Genomic DNA, 16,734 nt, shown 5'->3' with positions numbered 1-16,734 from the left:
CCCTTGCGGGCACCACAAGGTTATTTTACTCCACTCTGAGTCACAGTAAATACTTTCACAGTAAATTCGTCCCTCTAAGTCACAGTAAATTCGTGTAAAGCAAATACTTTTTGCTGCCTTTCAGACAGAAAATCGAGCACAATGGCTAGCGTTTGGCGTTTAGCACCCATTCGTTTTAGGTTTTGGCAGGCCACTACGTGTGATAAGAGATCAAAAGCTTTGCGAAAGTCGATGGCTGCTATGTCTACAAAACAGCATTGCTTTTCAAGCCATTTCAGGATATGATCGTACATTCTGACTAGGTATATGGACGTCCCACATTTTTGGAGTCCGCCATATTGATATTTGTCGATAGTCTCTCTTACTTGCTCTAGTAGTCACCGCAAGATGAACAATTCTGTCACTTTTGCTAGGCATGGTGTTAGGGAGATTGGTCTTAAATCATCACACGACCTGGGTGGGTTCACTTTGGGAATTGCACGGATGTGGGCCTTTTTCCACGATCTAGGGAAGGTTCCAGATGCAAAGCACTGGTTTATAAGAGCCGAGAGTGGTAGGGTTAGGAACAAAGCAAATTCACGTACAAGCTTTGCAGGGCTTTCGCCTGGGAAGGGAGAGAAGTTTGTCTTTACTTTCTTGATTTCACTATACACCTCAAACTCACTGAGCGCTATTGTCCCTTCGTTGGGGCAATCATCAAGAAGCGAGGCTTTCTCCTGGGGGGTAACGGCTGAAAAAGTGGTACAAATGGAGGTGAGAAATGCATTAACGTCACAACTTCGCCCATTATCATCAGATATTTTGACACTGGTTTTCGAAACATTACCGCTCATCGCTTTGACCGAGCGATGCCACTTTGCAGGCTCAATGTTGAGCATGGGGTCAACTTTTTCACGACCATACTTGCGTTTTGCATTTCTGATCATGTTAACTATTAGGTTTCTTTGGGTCGCTCTTTGATTTCCCATGCCGCTCGAGTAAAGGCGGCTGCGTTCACGAATCAGGGTCTTAATAGTGGGCGTAATCCATGGCTTGTCGTGTTCACTTTTAACCATAGTCTTTGTTGGAAATATCTCAAGGTACTTGGAGTGCAATTTTTCATTTAAAGCAAACATCCTTTACTCAAGAGAACGTCCATTGAAACCTCTGGAAGTCATATTCGGTAATCCAGCGGCCATATTCACGGATTCCAGAGTCTAGTGGTGATCCGTGAGGGCTTGGGTTTTCTCACAGAGCTTTTGGCTTTGAGAAACAGGGCGTAGTGATCAGACAAGCCAACTGGTCCAAGCGATGTCGGGGGGTAGCATAGGTCCACAGTGTTTTTAACAATCAGATCGAGGGTACTGCCAGACAAGTGAGTGGGAATGTTCACAATCTGATTAAGAGAAAGACTGGAGGCTAGCCAAGCTTTCTTTGTCTGGTTAAAATCACCTGCAATTATGAAGACAGGACTGCTATATCGGCTTCTATGTGTATCAATCGTTTGGAGCTAGAAAACTAGATCACACCTGTTTTGTGCGTTTTCTGGGTAATATACAGATGCCGTTATCACGCATGAAAATCGACGAGACAAGCCGGCGACTATAGTCACCTCGACTATTTCGAGTACTCAGAAATGAATTGTATCCAGCAATCTGTCCTGTAGTCTCATCGAGGTTCCAAATTTCCGTCACAGTAGCAAAAGCTATGTTGCTGCTACGGAGCAGGACTTCGAAGTCTTCCATCTTGTTAAAAAGGGATCGACAGTTAGCCAAATTAGGAATGGTGAGCCTATAGGACACTATCGGCTTGAGAACAGGCGGGCTGTCCTGGATGGGGCACAGGGGGGTTCGGTCAAATCTCTTCAGACTGGGTATTTTGGATGTTCTGGATATCTTGATTTTCATCAGGTTTCGCTAAACGCTTGTTTTGGCGAATCACAATTGTCACGGTTTGTCATTAGTACCGAAATAGCACACCCTGTACGCCTTCTCCTTTCATTTTCCCTGCCCAGCATCCATGTTTCCTTCGTTTCGGTTTGTTTCCACTGGTGGACGATGCACCATCTGTGACTTCTCGCAGTAAGTGAAATGCACTTAGCGTAGTGAAGATAGATGGCGCCAAATGGTGGAAAGGAAACGCAACTTTATTAGGTCAGTTTTTGGCACAGCGACGGCTTCAACAGGAGTGATTCTAGCACTCAAAAATAGAGCGGAAAAAGCTGCATAAGTCAATACCATTTTCACCATGAAGAAACAACTTTCGCCCACAAATATAAAGCTAAACTGTGGTAAAATGTTTTGATAGCCGGACGGCGCAAGTGACATCTACAATTAGCCTACAATCAGCCTAAGCCAAATCAGGTAATACGCTCTCTCCCGCTTGTGCACCTTGGTGCAAAGTTGCATTTGCACTTCATATCTGTAACAAAATGTGAGACAACCGGTATATACTAGTCAGAGTCTACAACTCATTCGCTCTTCCACATATACTTGCTCTTTCCCCTCTCGGAACATTTTTACGCACAATGAAGAAAAGAGCATCTGGTCTATGTTTTTCAGAATACAAAAATCCTCTAGGGATTCTCCTCATATAGTCCAGAAAGACAGTTGAGGATCGTTTACGGTCTGGCTCAACCCATGATTTGCAGCTGAGACTTAGTGAGAAATATTTTTCGAAAGAATAGAGCAGTCTCACTTATTTCCCCAGGCAATAGTTGACTGCTGCTTTCTCTTTTATGGGTGTTGATTTGTGTTGCATTTTCCTCTTCTATTTTTAATCACTTACTTTACTGTAAAAACCCTCATGCGTATTTTATGGTTAATAAAAATTTTCATAAACTCGTTCATGAAAGTGGAAGAGAGCAAGGGAAAAAAAAAGACAAACGATACAAAAGATGCAAAAATAAAAAAAAGTAAACCAACCAAAATGACATATAATTAAGTAGAAAAACATAGAGATATATAACTCAGTAGCTCCAACCAGTAAAATTTTAAACTAGTACTACGAACCACGATGTCTTATGTTTATTTTCCCCCTTAATTAAAAGAAGTGGCAATGTCAAGTTTCAAGGAGGTGTTATCGCCAAATGGTAAACATGGCAAAATTTTATTGATTTCAGCTGAATGTTTTAAATAAGCAAAAACCATATGAAATAATACCAGATATATTAATAACGGTCTTTTACAATTACAGAAAGTAAATTTTTAAAAATCATATTCATTGATTGTTTATAGGTCAAAATACTGATATAAGAAGCAAAAGGATATTCTCCATTTCTCATAAACTTTTAAGCATGATATGGCCATTTGACATTGCAAACTTTGAAATGCAAAGTTTAGCAAAAAATTTGAAACAATATCAAATACATGACTTGCTATATTTTAGAATATATATATACACAAGAGAAACTAAAAAAAAAGTCATTAACCCTACCTTATAGGACAAACTAGGGCAAAATCAAAGTTTCAGCAATGTCCCTTTTGCTGTCTTCGTGAGCATTGTTTTGCAGTTGGCTTTTAAGACTTACGGTAAAAAATTGTTTATTTTCTTAACTATTGTTGCAAGCTTATTGAACTATTTGGGAACAATTCGCTCCTTTTAAAGCAGATTAATTTTTTAAGGCAGAGGTTTATTGGCCTTGATCTGACTTGGAATTCTTAAAATCTGTCATACCGGAATATTAAGCTTTGCGAATAAGTTATGGGTTTTAATAGTCGCAAATTTTGTCAATTTTTCACATTTGCTAAAATATTTTTGTCTCCAACAACAATACGGTGAGACAGAACAAAGCTATTAGTTGACAATGTTTGTTTTATAATCATCTGAAAAAAGCTTTGGACCAACCAGCTTATTCGAAAATACAAGTTGGCTTTCAATTCTCTTTTTTGAACAATCGGCTTACTTGAGGAGTTGACTGTAACCAATTCTAATTGTTTGTATTATTGACTCCCCTCCCATCTCCAAAGGGATATACTCGATAGTCCTCTTCGTAGTTCGTTCTTTAACGCTAATAATTGCAGCTATTTAACTTTTGTAGATGATAGGCCTAACCTAATTTCTTGAAAGATTTCTGAATTCTGAAAGATTTACTTTTTTAAAGGCTACTTGCTGTTGCACGGACAAAGAATCTTAGAGTCAAAACTCTAAGGAGCACCCTAAATAGTCTGTCATTTGGATTTATTTTTTCAAAACACCATATAGAAATTACGAGTAGCCCTTTTGCAGTCATAATAAGAGGAGAGGTTTAGAATTTATTGCTATTCGAAACCCATGAGAGCCAAAAATTCTAAGCCTTTCTATTTATGTGGGTGAAAGGGACTACAATTGTTGTCCCGTCTTTCAGTACGAAAGCAAACCCAAACAATTAATTAAATTAAATTTAAATAACCAAGTGCTTCAAACAGAATTTAAATTCAAACAAGTATAAACATTAAAATAAACAAATATTATAAAGAGGAAAGCTTACCGGGATATCCTTCCCATTGCCCCAGTCAACAAGTGCGTGTCTTCTGATAGCAGACATCGCAGCATTTGGAGCATAGCCAGGATGAGGAGGAGGCAAGTTGGGAAGCGGTATATCGGTTTTACCCTGAAGAGCAATCTGCTTTCGACGCAATGAGAGTCGCTTCTGAATCTATAAATTAAAACAGAAAAAATAAACGTAACTAAGGCAGTAATTCTGTTAGAACTTTTTCAACATCTGAATACTAACCAATATTCAAGGTATTTTATTTAGCAGTTAAATGTAATGTTTGTCACCAAATAAGGTAGATTTAAAAGGGATCTCTCTGAGAGACTTTGAATTAGATATGATGCATGTTTTGAAAAGTGAGATAAACTTAAAAGAAATAATATACAAGCCATAAGCTTGGAGCTATAACTATAATAAATAAATAAGGGAAGTCTTTATCACTGAAAAATCTGTGAATAAAGGCTTCGATCTTAAAATGCCACTCGTCATCAGAAGGCACAATCAGGTCATTAAGAGAATCGGATGCAATAAAATATTTCCAAATTGTAAACATGATTTTTTACTGTAATAAAGCCGAATAATACTGACAAAAAAAAAATGAACTGCCCAATGAAAATTAACAACAGTCTCTTTTTACACTAGACATTAAGCAGGGGAACGTTTACTTTTCAGAAGAATTAAGGTTCTTGCTACTTTGTAAGAGTTATGCAACTCTTGATACTTAATCAAATTGCCTTATACGAAATTTAAGCCAAAATCCCCAAGTTTCCTCTTCTAGCCAATATACAGACGTGGTCCCAAAATTTTTAAGATGAACAAAAATAATCATATAAAGATGAATTTCTGAGACATTCATTCCCAATACGATAGAGTGGTGTCATGGATTTTATTAGTTTGTTTCGGCGGAGAAAAAAATAAACTTTTTTTTCACATGCAGGTATTTCAACAATGACCTTCAAATATAATATTTTATTCCAAATTAATTTATGGTATGTACTATGGTCTTATGATATATACGATATCTATATTACAACTGTAATATGTTGTCACCATAGTTTAAAATATAGCCCTGACACAAAAAAGGAAAGGAAAATAAAGTTCTAGTACAATATATCTCAAGCTCACTATATATCTATATTGCAAGAGGATTTCTACAGTAACTAAGTAATCTATTGATTCACTTACAGAAGTACAGAAAATGCATAGTAGGGTTTCAGTTGTGTGAATCTGAAGAAGTGTAACTGTATTTATGTGCAGGGTATCATCGAAACATGTAAAAAGTTTACATTATAAAATGAACAGTGAGATTATATAGACAGAACAATTTCGTGAGGGAAATTGCGTTTCAACGCCCTTGAATGAAGTTTTGATTCTCACAACTCCTTTAAAATTTCACAGAAGCGAAACATCCCATGAATACCCTCCCTATACTAGAATAACAATAAATCAAAAAGTTATAAAAGTCAAAATTACTGGATTTACCCGACCGAAAAAAAAATATTAGCCTAAAAACAATTTTACGCAGTCTATCACCAACATAATGTGCATATGCATGTTTAGTCTGAAACTGTTTTCGTACCTTTCTTTTGAAAAAAAAAAAAAATTCAATAAAAGGTTATTAGTCTCTACGGGTCTGGCTCAAGGATTTCAGCCCCAGGGCTAAAGTTAATCCCTCTCTTAAACCCTGCTTCACGAAGCTTTAAGAGAAAGAAAGGGACAAGGTTTCAGCAAAGTAAACCCATAAATATCCGCAGAAAATTTACAAGGTAAAACACAGTCTAATAGAAACCCAAAACGAGTGTGTTGATTAAAAGCAAAGACAAATTACACAGTAAACTAATTGAGCTGTGAGACCTTTCAGAGCCCTCAAACATTGACCCTTGTTCGCAGCCATAACGAGGAAGGCAAGGATTCTCAATATTCATACCCAGAGAGCTCATTGCCCCCCAGAGAAATTCTGAAAAAGGCGCGGAAACCTAAGTTATAATAGAAGCTGCCCAAAGCTGACTTACAGTCCCAATAGTAAAAATGCATGGCCATGTGCCTACCCTTTCACGTGGCCAAACAAATTAGAAATATAAATTATCAAAACGTAAAAAAATCTTTTAAAGTCTTTATTATTAATTTCGACCAAGGGGCATATTATCATAATCCTTAATTCAATTAACAAAACAGAGGGACTACTTGTAAAAAAAATCTTGTAACTCGAGTAGTTTTCGCTCTTTTTATCGAAGTTTGTTTTATTGAAATTTCTTTTTATTCAAATTGCTTGAAATTTCATATAGGACAATCAATCGATTGAAGCATAATTTTCGTTCGTTTTACTAGTTTATAACTATTTTACACAGGCGCATTAGAACGGTTTTAAAAGATTGGGATTATTGTCTCTCCAGCAACTGAATAATTTCTTAAACTACGCTGTATTTTAATTTATAATTAAATGCTAAGAACATAATAACAGTTAAGACATTCCTAAGATATCACATATAGTGATTTTTCTTTATTTTATTTTTATGCCTATACTAATAAAATATTTCGGCTTCAGATCTCACAGCCTTTATCAACGCCAAGAGAGAAAAAAAGTAGATTAAACAGTCAACATATACTGGAAACTACCATACATAGACGAGAAAAAAACTCAACTGCTATAAAAAAGGAAATCAAAAGAAGATCACATTTGATGAACTACAGTTATTGTTTTTAAACAAATCTGATATGATGATTCAAACACAGCAAGTCCAAAAACTTCTATATAATATTGTGTATGTCTGAAAGGTATCGTCTTATAAGAGATTCTAGTAAAATGAAATAATCTTTTTATTTAAAAATCTTACATCTAGTCTATATTAAGTTAATTAAAATCAGAACAAGCAGAAGATCTCTTAGTATTCTGTTTGAAAAATTAAACAAATTTTTCCTTTGCTAATCTAGAATTCTCGTGTTGAATTTCCAAACCAGCAGTAATACCCAGAAAGTTTATTTTCAATTTTTATTTTTCCATTTTTCCTTTAAAGTTTACTTCATTTTGACCTTTATTTAGTGGTTCAAACTTTCTTGGAGTAGAATGTCTAAAATTCCCTTATCTCCTTTAATATTAGAACTATACAAGGCTTTTGTTTCTTTTGAATTAAATTTTTACATACAGCATTTAATGTGTATTCTCCAATACCTCTATTTATACTAATTTCCTTATAGTTAATTTAAGCAAAATGGCATTTCCTTCAGGAATACATGTGACAAACATGCAAAATACATCAAACCAGTGAAATTAAAAAGCACATTTTTACCATATTTTTACCGTATTCAAGGAAAATAAGCTCCCCCGTTCTCAAACATCAAAGACAGAATAACAATAGGAAATTCTTTACGCAAGACAGTGGAAACCTAATTAGAATGAATATTTCGGCCCTATGTCCAAGGGCCGTCCTCAGCAAAATATAAATATATAAGAAGAAAAACATACAACTAGATTCAACCAATATAACTAAATGAATTTTTTTTTTTAGTATTCATTCTAATGAGATTCCCAATGTCTTACAAAAAGAATTCTCTATTGCTCTTCTTGTTTTTGATGTTTGTGATGAAAAGACAGTGTGGTTTTCGTTGCTATTTACTCCCCTTTTCTGTTTGACACAATCTTAAAAAAGTGGTCTTTGCAAAATGGCTTCTGAAAGGCTCGATTGAGAAGGTCAGGAAAACTTAAAACCTTTCTAAAATACCTTACTTAATCCAGGTCTAAGCACAAAAAAAAACTTACGTCTTCACTACAATGTCTATCGTAGAGATGAGTCATCAAGGACAGTCGTTTCCTTTTCAGATCGTCGCAACGCTCCCACTGACATTGGCCTTCATCTAAGCTTGTTGGACAATGGACGCGACACGCATGTGCATACAAATCGCTCGGTGTACGAAAAGCTCTGGAAGTAAATATTGACATAAACAGCATACCAGCAAGTACATAGGGGGGGAGGGATATAATTATATTTTCGTTTACTTGAAGGCAGTGTATTTTAATGCATCTTTTCAAAAAATACTTTGATATATGATTGGAAAAGAGAACCAAGAAAGAGAACTAGATTAGTGACGCATTATAGCATCTACTTTAAGAAAAATATTCTTTTACTTAATACACTTTTATTGACAAAAGAATACTAAGAAATATTCTTAACAGAATATTTCTTAGTATTCTAATATTCTATATCTAATACCCATATTAACTCTTTTACAAATATTCTTTTACTTTGAGCGCAAATTTATGCTTGATGATTAAATTTGTCAATAACAGGTATCAAAACAGAAGGTTTATATTATGCTCAATGTAATCTATACAAGTCTAACTACGACGAAGCATCAAAATAAAAAATCATTTTAGGTATTTTTAAATTGTCCCATAAATATCAAGTTAGACACGCCCCCTCATAGGGCAACATTTAAATCATCTACTTTGTTATTTCTTTTCAATTATAGGTTTGATTACTAATAAAAACTTCCCTTCTTCTGATATTCGTTTCAAATTTGTCAAAGAATCAGATATTCTTGTTTGAGCATACTAATGGAACATATAAATGTTCCATTTCTCATAAAATTCTTCAAAAAATTGGCATTTAATGTTAGTTTCAGTAATATTTTCTTTACAGCCCTGAATAAGATGGAACTAGAAGACATTCTTCAAAATATATGTCATTTTTGTAAAACCAAACTGATTGCTTTAATAAGTAGCAATTGATATTTTGAAAGTTTTCTTTAGATGTCAAATTTTTTTTTTTTTTTTTTTTTTTTTTTTTTTACAGAAAACTGTTGAAAACATTTTATTTTCTTTAAATCACAACTTGCAAGCTAGACTTTTGGGAGGGTTAAGGAGGAAAACAGTGATTATTTATTTATTCAGCTATCAAAAGTAAAATTCAAAGAGTAGAAATTAGATTTAGTATCACCTTTTATAGGACTCACCAACCGAAGTGCTATTTTGGCAGTATAGATTATGTTTATTCGCCATCGATTAATATCACATTTCCTTAACCCTCATATCTTTAAAGGGTCTGTCTCAGAAGGACCCTTTTCTATTAAAATATTATTTCAAAGAGGGTCTCAAAATAAGCTGTTTTCACTTAGTATTAACTTCAATCTCTAGTGCCTGACACCCAATCAATTTGTTTACTTTTAAGCTACATCACGTATAAAGGCTAATGCTGTATTGTTTTGTCCAAAAACTAAATCCAGCCCAATAAATGATGTTATTGCTAAAAAACATTCCGCATAGGCAAGCTACGGCTACGTTATTTTGCTTCAAAACATAATACCAGTTATTTGTTTACGGTGTGCTTGATGATTGGAATAATTTGGTAGAAGTGCCAAGCGGATCTGAGTATTTTCATCCGACACTCGGAGTAAAGGAACATGTCCCAAAAAATATCAAAACAGACTGGAAATCCTTTCACATTTCTGGTTCAGACTAAGGGACATTATGCCTAATCTTCGACCAAGAAATTCGGGCTAGGATCAGGGACGTAACTTACTAAGGGGCAGGGAGGGGGGCAACTGTACTCCCAGGCCTCAATTCGCCCCTCCCTCAGCTGAAACTTAAGTTTCTTTAAAAATCGTGTCAAGATAAGCCTGCATAATTCAAGCATCTACAGAAACTGGTTAGTTTTCTTTAGTATATCTTTGCTTTATGGTACAATATGGCTTATTTTTCAGTTTGCACTGTTATTTCCACTTGATTTTGGAATACTGGCTTTACACTCCCCCCCCCCACAGGATTTTAACGAACATGCGCCACAGGTTAGGATGATTAAACTGAAGTTGAATGTCATATGTACTACTTTGTATTAAAGTATCAGAGGATATTTGGGGGAACTTTTGCCATGCATAAGAGAGATGTAATAATTGCATGATCCAATACATCTGTGTGTACGTAAACATGGGGAAAATGATTTTACTTTTTAACATGTTATTTTGATTTATTGTACAGACCTTGAAGAAGCTTCTTATGCTTTAGACTATATAATTTGAACTGAAACAACCTTTTATCTTAAAACGATTTTATCAAAGGAAAAACACAGTATTCTATAGTACAGTGTTTAAACTTGTATAATATGTCAATATCAATGTTTAAAGTTGTATTATGTTTAAACTGCGTCCCCTCAAGGAATATTCATTAATCATTATGCTCCTTGACAGCAAGATGAGGTCTATTTTACAATCACATCAAAACGTACAAAAAACAGTAAAACTTACCTCATACATGCTCGCCATTCGCATAAGTAAGCTGCATCGGAAGTAAAGGGTACCTTGCTGCTTTGAGGTGCTTGCTGCCTTGCTCCACTGCTTGCCTGAGTTGAAGGCAAAGGAGGTGGAAGAGGCTCTTTATTGACTTTTACTCCTTCATCACTAGGGAGCGGTGATGTCATCCTCTGATTTTTATTTACAACTAACGATTGAGGATTTTGAGAATTAACTAAGACAAATTTCATCGGCTGTCCTTGACTATTGGCCAACACTATTTGTTGACCAGCACTTTGGCTAGGTCCAATGACTAATTGTTGTCCAGTGGCCGAATTGGCACTCACAAAGAACTGTTGTCCGTTTGCACCATTAGCTAATACTAACTGTTGGCCATTACCTTGAACATATAAGTGATTAGGCGCACCCGTCACTACTTGAAGTCCTGAACTGGTTTGTACTAAATACTGTTTTTGCTGGCCGGAAGCACCAAGAATAACTTGATTCGTATTCTGATTCAACATAACTTGTTGTTGATTCAACATACCTTGGCTAACAACCAGCTGGTTTTGACCAACTGCAACTTGAGATCCAGATGTGCTCACAGTAATCGGCGGCGATTTAATTTCAGGTCTTGATTTCAATTTCTGCTGTTCTTGTTTCTGTGGCTGAACCACTCCTTGGACAATCTGTGTCTTACCAGTCTGTGGATCCCGTATAACAAGCTGACTAACATTCTGCTGCACTCCCTGATTCCCACTATGCGCAAGTTGTTGCATAATCTGACGACTTTGCAAGCCTTGAACGACCCGCACAACTGTTCCGTCTGATTGCTGCAACAGCAACTCTTGTTCTTTGGGGCCATTCATTACACGCTGACTATTAGTTCCACTAGTAGAAGAAACAACAGAATGCTGGATCGGGGGCGTTGATGTTGCCTGAGGACGTGGTGTTGAATGAAGTATAGCTGATAACTTACTATGACTCGGTGTTGAGGGAGGGGGCAAACCATTTTCTTTTGGCTCCATCTCGTCTAATAGCTCCTCATCAATATTAGCAAGCTCAATAGCTTTTTGTAGTATACTTGATTCTCCACATGATATTGGTGTTTCTTTTCGTCTTTTAGTTTCTTCCTCACCATTAACATTTAATCTCCTCTTTTTTCCTTTAGCACGGTTAGGCTTCTCTTCAATAATACCTTTTTCAATCAACATATGCTGAAAAGAGGAGCTACCATTTTGCTGTAACAATTGAAGTGAATTCAATTCACTTGAATCAAAACTTTTGTCTTCTATGTGTAGTTGAACCGAGCCTTCTTCGTCAACTCTGGCTGTCATATTGGAAGCTAACTCATCTTTTAATACAATTTCTAGTCCTCTTTCCCCAATGCGAACATCTTTACGAGAAGCAAAACCATTCACGTCTTTTTCAAGCAGATCAGAAAGGACATTTTTCTTTTCTTCACTATGATTTAACAATGTTTCAAGCTTAGACTCTGTTCGTAGTTCTTCTTTCACCTAAAATTACAATAAGGTTAATATTTTTTTTTTGTACCAGACGGTACAAATATGGGTGGACTAAATCACCATATAGTGTGTTTAATATGCCACTGCTGAGCCACCCCCCCCCCTGTCCCCTCCACAAAAGAACTGATACATAGAAGTGCAATGAAGATGTTGTCACTAGGACATAAAAAGAAATCTTCATTAATAAAAATGAAAGTAAAAAATGTAGGAAAGAGTATTCAGAATCAGACGACCACCTGGCCATTACAGCTGTGTATATAATCGTTCAAAGCATACAAGTAGTGACAAAAACGACAAATTCAATTTTTTCCGCCACGACCAGGGTGGCGCCATACAAAACTCTTTATTCATTTATTATTTTATTCGACACAGAAGAAAGCGGTCTTATCGCGGTCTTAGTTAAAAATAAGTGACGAAGGCCAAATAGAAGTTAAAAACTGAAAAAAGCTCTTAAAATTTTTTCAGTTACTTCAATAAGTAGTTTTCTATTGTTAGTCTCACCAATAAACGACTCTTCGAGTTAAAGTACATCCTTTTGTTTTATATAGCAAATTAGATTTTTTGGACGAAAAATATGGCGTGTCTTAAACTCAACGTAACTGGCAAGCAGTTGCCTATCATTTTCTAGTACAAATTTCAAATTTGAAAAGGTAGGCAAGTCTTCCCAATCTATTGGACGTTCATGATTATATATAGTTTTACCTAAGTTTTAACAAAGTTTCCGATTAACTAAGTTTGGTAAAGCATTATACATAAACAATTAGCTTTATTATAGTTGTTTTTTCTCTTTTGTTCCTTAACTCGAATTTAAAAGTATTAAATTGAGATTAGTGAAACATAAACCGATGTTTATATTAGGATGCCTGGAAATACAGAGGCTTTTCGTCAAAGGTAATCAGCAAGAGACAAACCTAACAGCCTAACCTAACAAGAAAAAAAAAATCCGTTATAGATTTCTTCGAATAAGAAAATGGACCAAAACTATGTAAGGAAGCACTGAAATCAATAAATAAGTAAAATTTTAAGCCGACAATATGAGTCTTTCAGTCAGCAGGAATGACAAAGAGTAGTAAAAATGACGCGGGGAGACGACAGTTTATCTTGGATAATTACGCTTTACTTTGAAAAGCAAAACATTACATGAGCTTTTACTCGTTGTATTGCTGCGCAAAAGTTAAGTTTTTAATTAAAATGAGTGGCGGAGACAGACGGGCCTTCCTCACATTTGGGGTATCTCTTGGTATACTATTGAGAACGAATAGCAATTAAATAAAAGAAACATTTTTTTTTCAAATGAAAGTAAAGACATTACCAAAACTTAAAACGAACAGGAATTATTCTGTATCTGAGGGAGGTTGTCCCCTCCTCCGTCACCCACTTTTTGTGCTAAAACTTAACTTATTGTCACGATACTTTAAGAGCGACTTGTCAAATACAGTGGTCGTTGAATTTCAATAAGTAGTAGAACACCATTAAAATTTCATAAAACAGGGTTTGGAAAGAGGACAGCCCCCACTTAAATACAGAATAATTTCTGTTGGTTTTAAGCTTTAATGTTTGGCTTTTTCTTTCACTTGAAAAGAAATGCCTTTTTTTTAAAAATCAAAATATCGACTATGCAAATCGTGACTATCGTGAATTCCGTTTTACCACAAACGGATTTTTCCTGAATCAGATAGGTATTACATCCAAAGAAATATATCCATTATTTTGCAGCAATCCATGCGCACCATCAATAGTTTCGTCAACCTACACGATTATTTAATTTTCATTTGTCTAATTACCAGAATTGTGAGTTTCGTCTAACAGGAAAAATCTTATACAAGTAGTAATTATAAAGCTCATATTACACTCTGTAGTTAACAAGTTCAATCTCTAATTGGGGCATATGCCTTTTTCTGCCATGATCTGTTCATAGGGTACGTGATTTCGTTTAAGTCAGGACCCGGGTCTTTTGGTTTAAGCTAGACCTGATCCTCGCTTAAGAGTTATTTCACATTAAAAAAGAGGAAATGGGAAGGAGCCGTCCATACCGATTTTAGTTTAGTGAATAAAACAATGATCTAAGGCGAAAAATGTTTATTGTTTGTTTCCCTTTATTAAACCCAAAATCTTAGTGGATTCATTATTGTTTTTTTTTCAGTGGCTAGTATTAGGTTTGAAATTACCCTTAGGAGCAGACAATTCAATGGTAATTAAGTGTTGTGCTAACTGTACTAGTTTTTGTATTGGCTATTTATCAGCAGAATTACGGTATTATTTTTTAAACGCAAGACCAACTTTAAGAACGCCGGAAAGTTCAGGAGAGTCCAAAAGATAATTGGAACATTGAAAAGATAAGAAGAGATAGGCAAAAAGAGAGAGAAAGAGAGGAGAGAGGAGAGAGGAGAGAGAGAGAGAGAGAGAGAGAGAAAAAGAGAGAGAGAAAGCGAGAGAGAGAGAGCGAGAGAGAGAGAGCGAGAGAGAGAGAGAGAGAGAGAGAGAGAGAGAGAGAGAGAGAGAGAGAGAGAGAGAGAGAGAGAGAGAGAGAGAGAGAGAGACTGATCTATCAAACCTCTATCTTGACTTCTTTAGCTAGCTGATTCTGTAACATCACTCCATTTACAATAGGTGCTACAGGAGTAGGGCCATTAGTAACTGCACTTCCGGACTGAGGGTCACCACGATGATTGAGTTGTTGACGCTGAACGACCTACAACAACAAGTCCGTAAGATAACCGACTATTTTAAAGTGCATTTTCCCTAATTTAGAAATCTAATGTAGCACAATTAAAAAAAAAAAAAACTTATTAGATCCAGTTCTTTTGACGAACAAGATGTGCTAATTCACGTCAGCGACAGAAAATCAGCTGCACTAACTCACAAGGAGTCATTTGTCATTTTTTGTATAAACTGAGATTGATGTTGCAACTACCTAGGGTAAAAACACCCGTCTGATTAACCTAAACCGTTTTCAGTAGCTTTTTGGTTCTGAGAATATTAGGTTCTGAGAATTTTGGTTCTGAGAATATTATTTCTTCTTTTTTCCCGTTTGCAAAAACAGATGGGGAATAAAACTTTTGAAACAAAAATTGTTTTTATTTGTGTCTCAGGGGCACAAAAAATTATTAACATATTATATAAAAAAAAAATCGGTTTTTATCTTTTCCTGTAAGGTTTGTGTGTTGTAAGTTAGCGCCTTTTGAATGTAAGGAGCTGAAACTAGACGTATTTCTTTCGACATTTGTATGTTTTTCACAGTATGATTCTAATTCATATTCGTGAACATGCATGTTAATAATTTTAGTTTGGCAAAAAAAGTGCCACCTCCCTTTGCTTGCTTGGGCCTTCCGTCCTCACCACTATAGGGTTCCAGCCTCCGACCCTAAAATGCTTGGTATGTTATTACTATTCTGGTTTTCTTTTGTTTGTTTTAGTTTATAGTTTTTAGATCTTTTATAGCCTAAGTCCATTCGAATGGCTCAAAAATTTCAACTCCTCGAAGAAAATCTTTCTTCAGCAAGATTTTGGAAATAAATACTTTTTTAACTTAAAACGTTAAAGTACTTCCTAACCATGCAAACCAAAAATTATCACATCATACTAACTACATTCATGCTATTAATTGGCAAACCGTTAGAAAATATACGGGTTGAAACTGTTAGTGTCACTCATTGATTTACCTTGTTTGCTAAAATAGATTTAACAAGTGATGAAGGCCCACCAATTTCTTGGTTAACTGAAACTTCTTCCATCTAACAGGAAAAAACGCCAAATTAGACAAAAAGACCAAGAAGTAGCTATTTAAACAGAAAAATATGCGTGTCGCAAAAGTTCATATACTCAAAGAAGAAACTAGAGAGAAATGTAAGTAAAAAGTAAGATGGCACTAGACCCTTAAGGTCCAAACCAGCGGTGCTGATCTCAAGGCGAAATGGGAGGGGCAATTTTGCAGCATACTAGCAAAAAGCTTTGTACTTTACAAAATATAGTGACCTATTTTGCTTCTTTGACAAAAGGAAAAAAAAATCTGAAGTCTCAAATTTGTTGCTTTATATTGTTAGTTGTCGTCGTTAACTTTTTTTTCTTTTTTTTCTCGGGAAATCGACAAAAATAGTGAAAACTAGAGAAACTTAAGAAAAAGACCCTCTCCCCACACGAGCTACATTCCAGGATAAGAATACCCTTCCACCCTTGAGTGCATTCCAAAAAGGTATCCAACATAAAAAAAAACTTGAAAATGAAACCGAGAATTACGGCATTTATGCGTAAAACACATCTTCTAAAAGCATCCACCCCCCCCCCCCCCCGTAAATAAAAAATCTCTTATCACCCTCCAAAATTTAAGAAATATGCACCTAGGTCGATTATAAATTCAAACTTACTGGTACATCCCTTGAGAGCTACGACTAGACTGTAAAATCCAACGTCATTACCACAAGACTTGGAAACTAATTTCAAAACATGGTAGAAAAGTGGCAACATATTTCAAAACCTAACTCCAATTTTGATATATGCTACATTTTCACATTTTTTTTCCCCACTACATAGGTT

The 16,734-nt window shown here is 35.5% G+C and overlaps 1 protein-coding gene across 1 annotated transcript in view; it reads right to left on the bottom strand.

Annotated features, from left to right (window-relative positions):
• The window catches only part of LOC136025018 (AT-rich interactive domain-containing protein 2-like), a gene marked incomplete in the record, with an annotated part of 76,803 nt that overhangs the window by 5,281 nt on the left and 54,788 nt on the right, over positions 1–16,734 (bottom strand). The window contains 5 exon segments of the mRNA XM_065700648.1: positions 4,448–4,615; positions 8,211–8,370; positions 10,691–12,192; positions 14,756–14,893; positions 15,864–15,935. Coding sequence (XP_065556720.1) covers positions 4,448–4,615; positions 8,211–8,370; positions 10,691–12,192; positions 14,756–14,893; positions 15,864–15,935 — 2,040 coding nt within the window.

The sequence above is a fragment of the Artemia franciscana genome, chromosome 3, assembly GCF_032884065.1.
Source record: "Artemia franciscana chromosome 3, ASM3288406v1, whole genome shotgun sequence".
In the NCBI taxonomy this organism is placed as follows: Eukaryota; Metazoa; Arthropoda; class Branchiopoda; order Anostraca; family Artemiidae; genus Artemia; species Artemia franciscana.
This window is presented reverse-complemented; position numbering and strand designations above follow the sequence as displayed.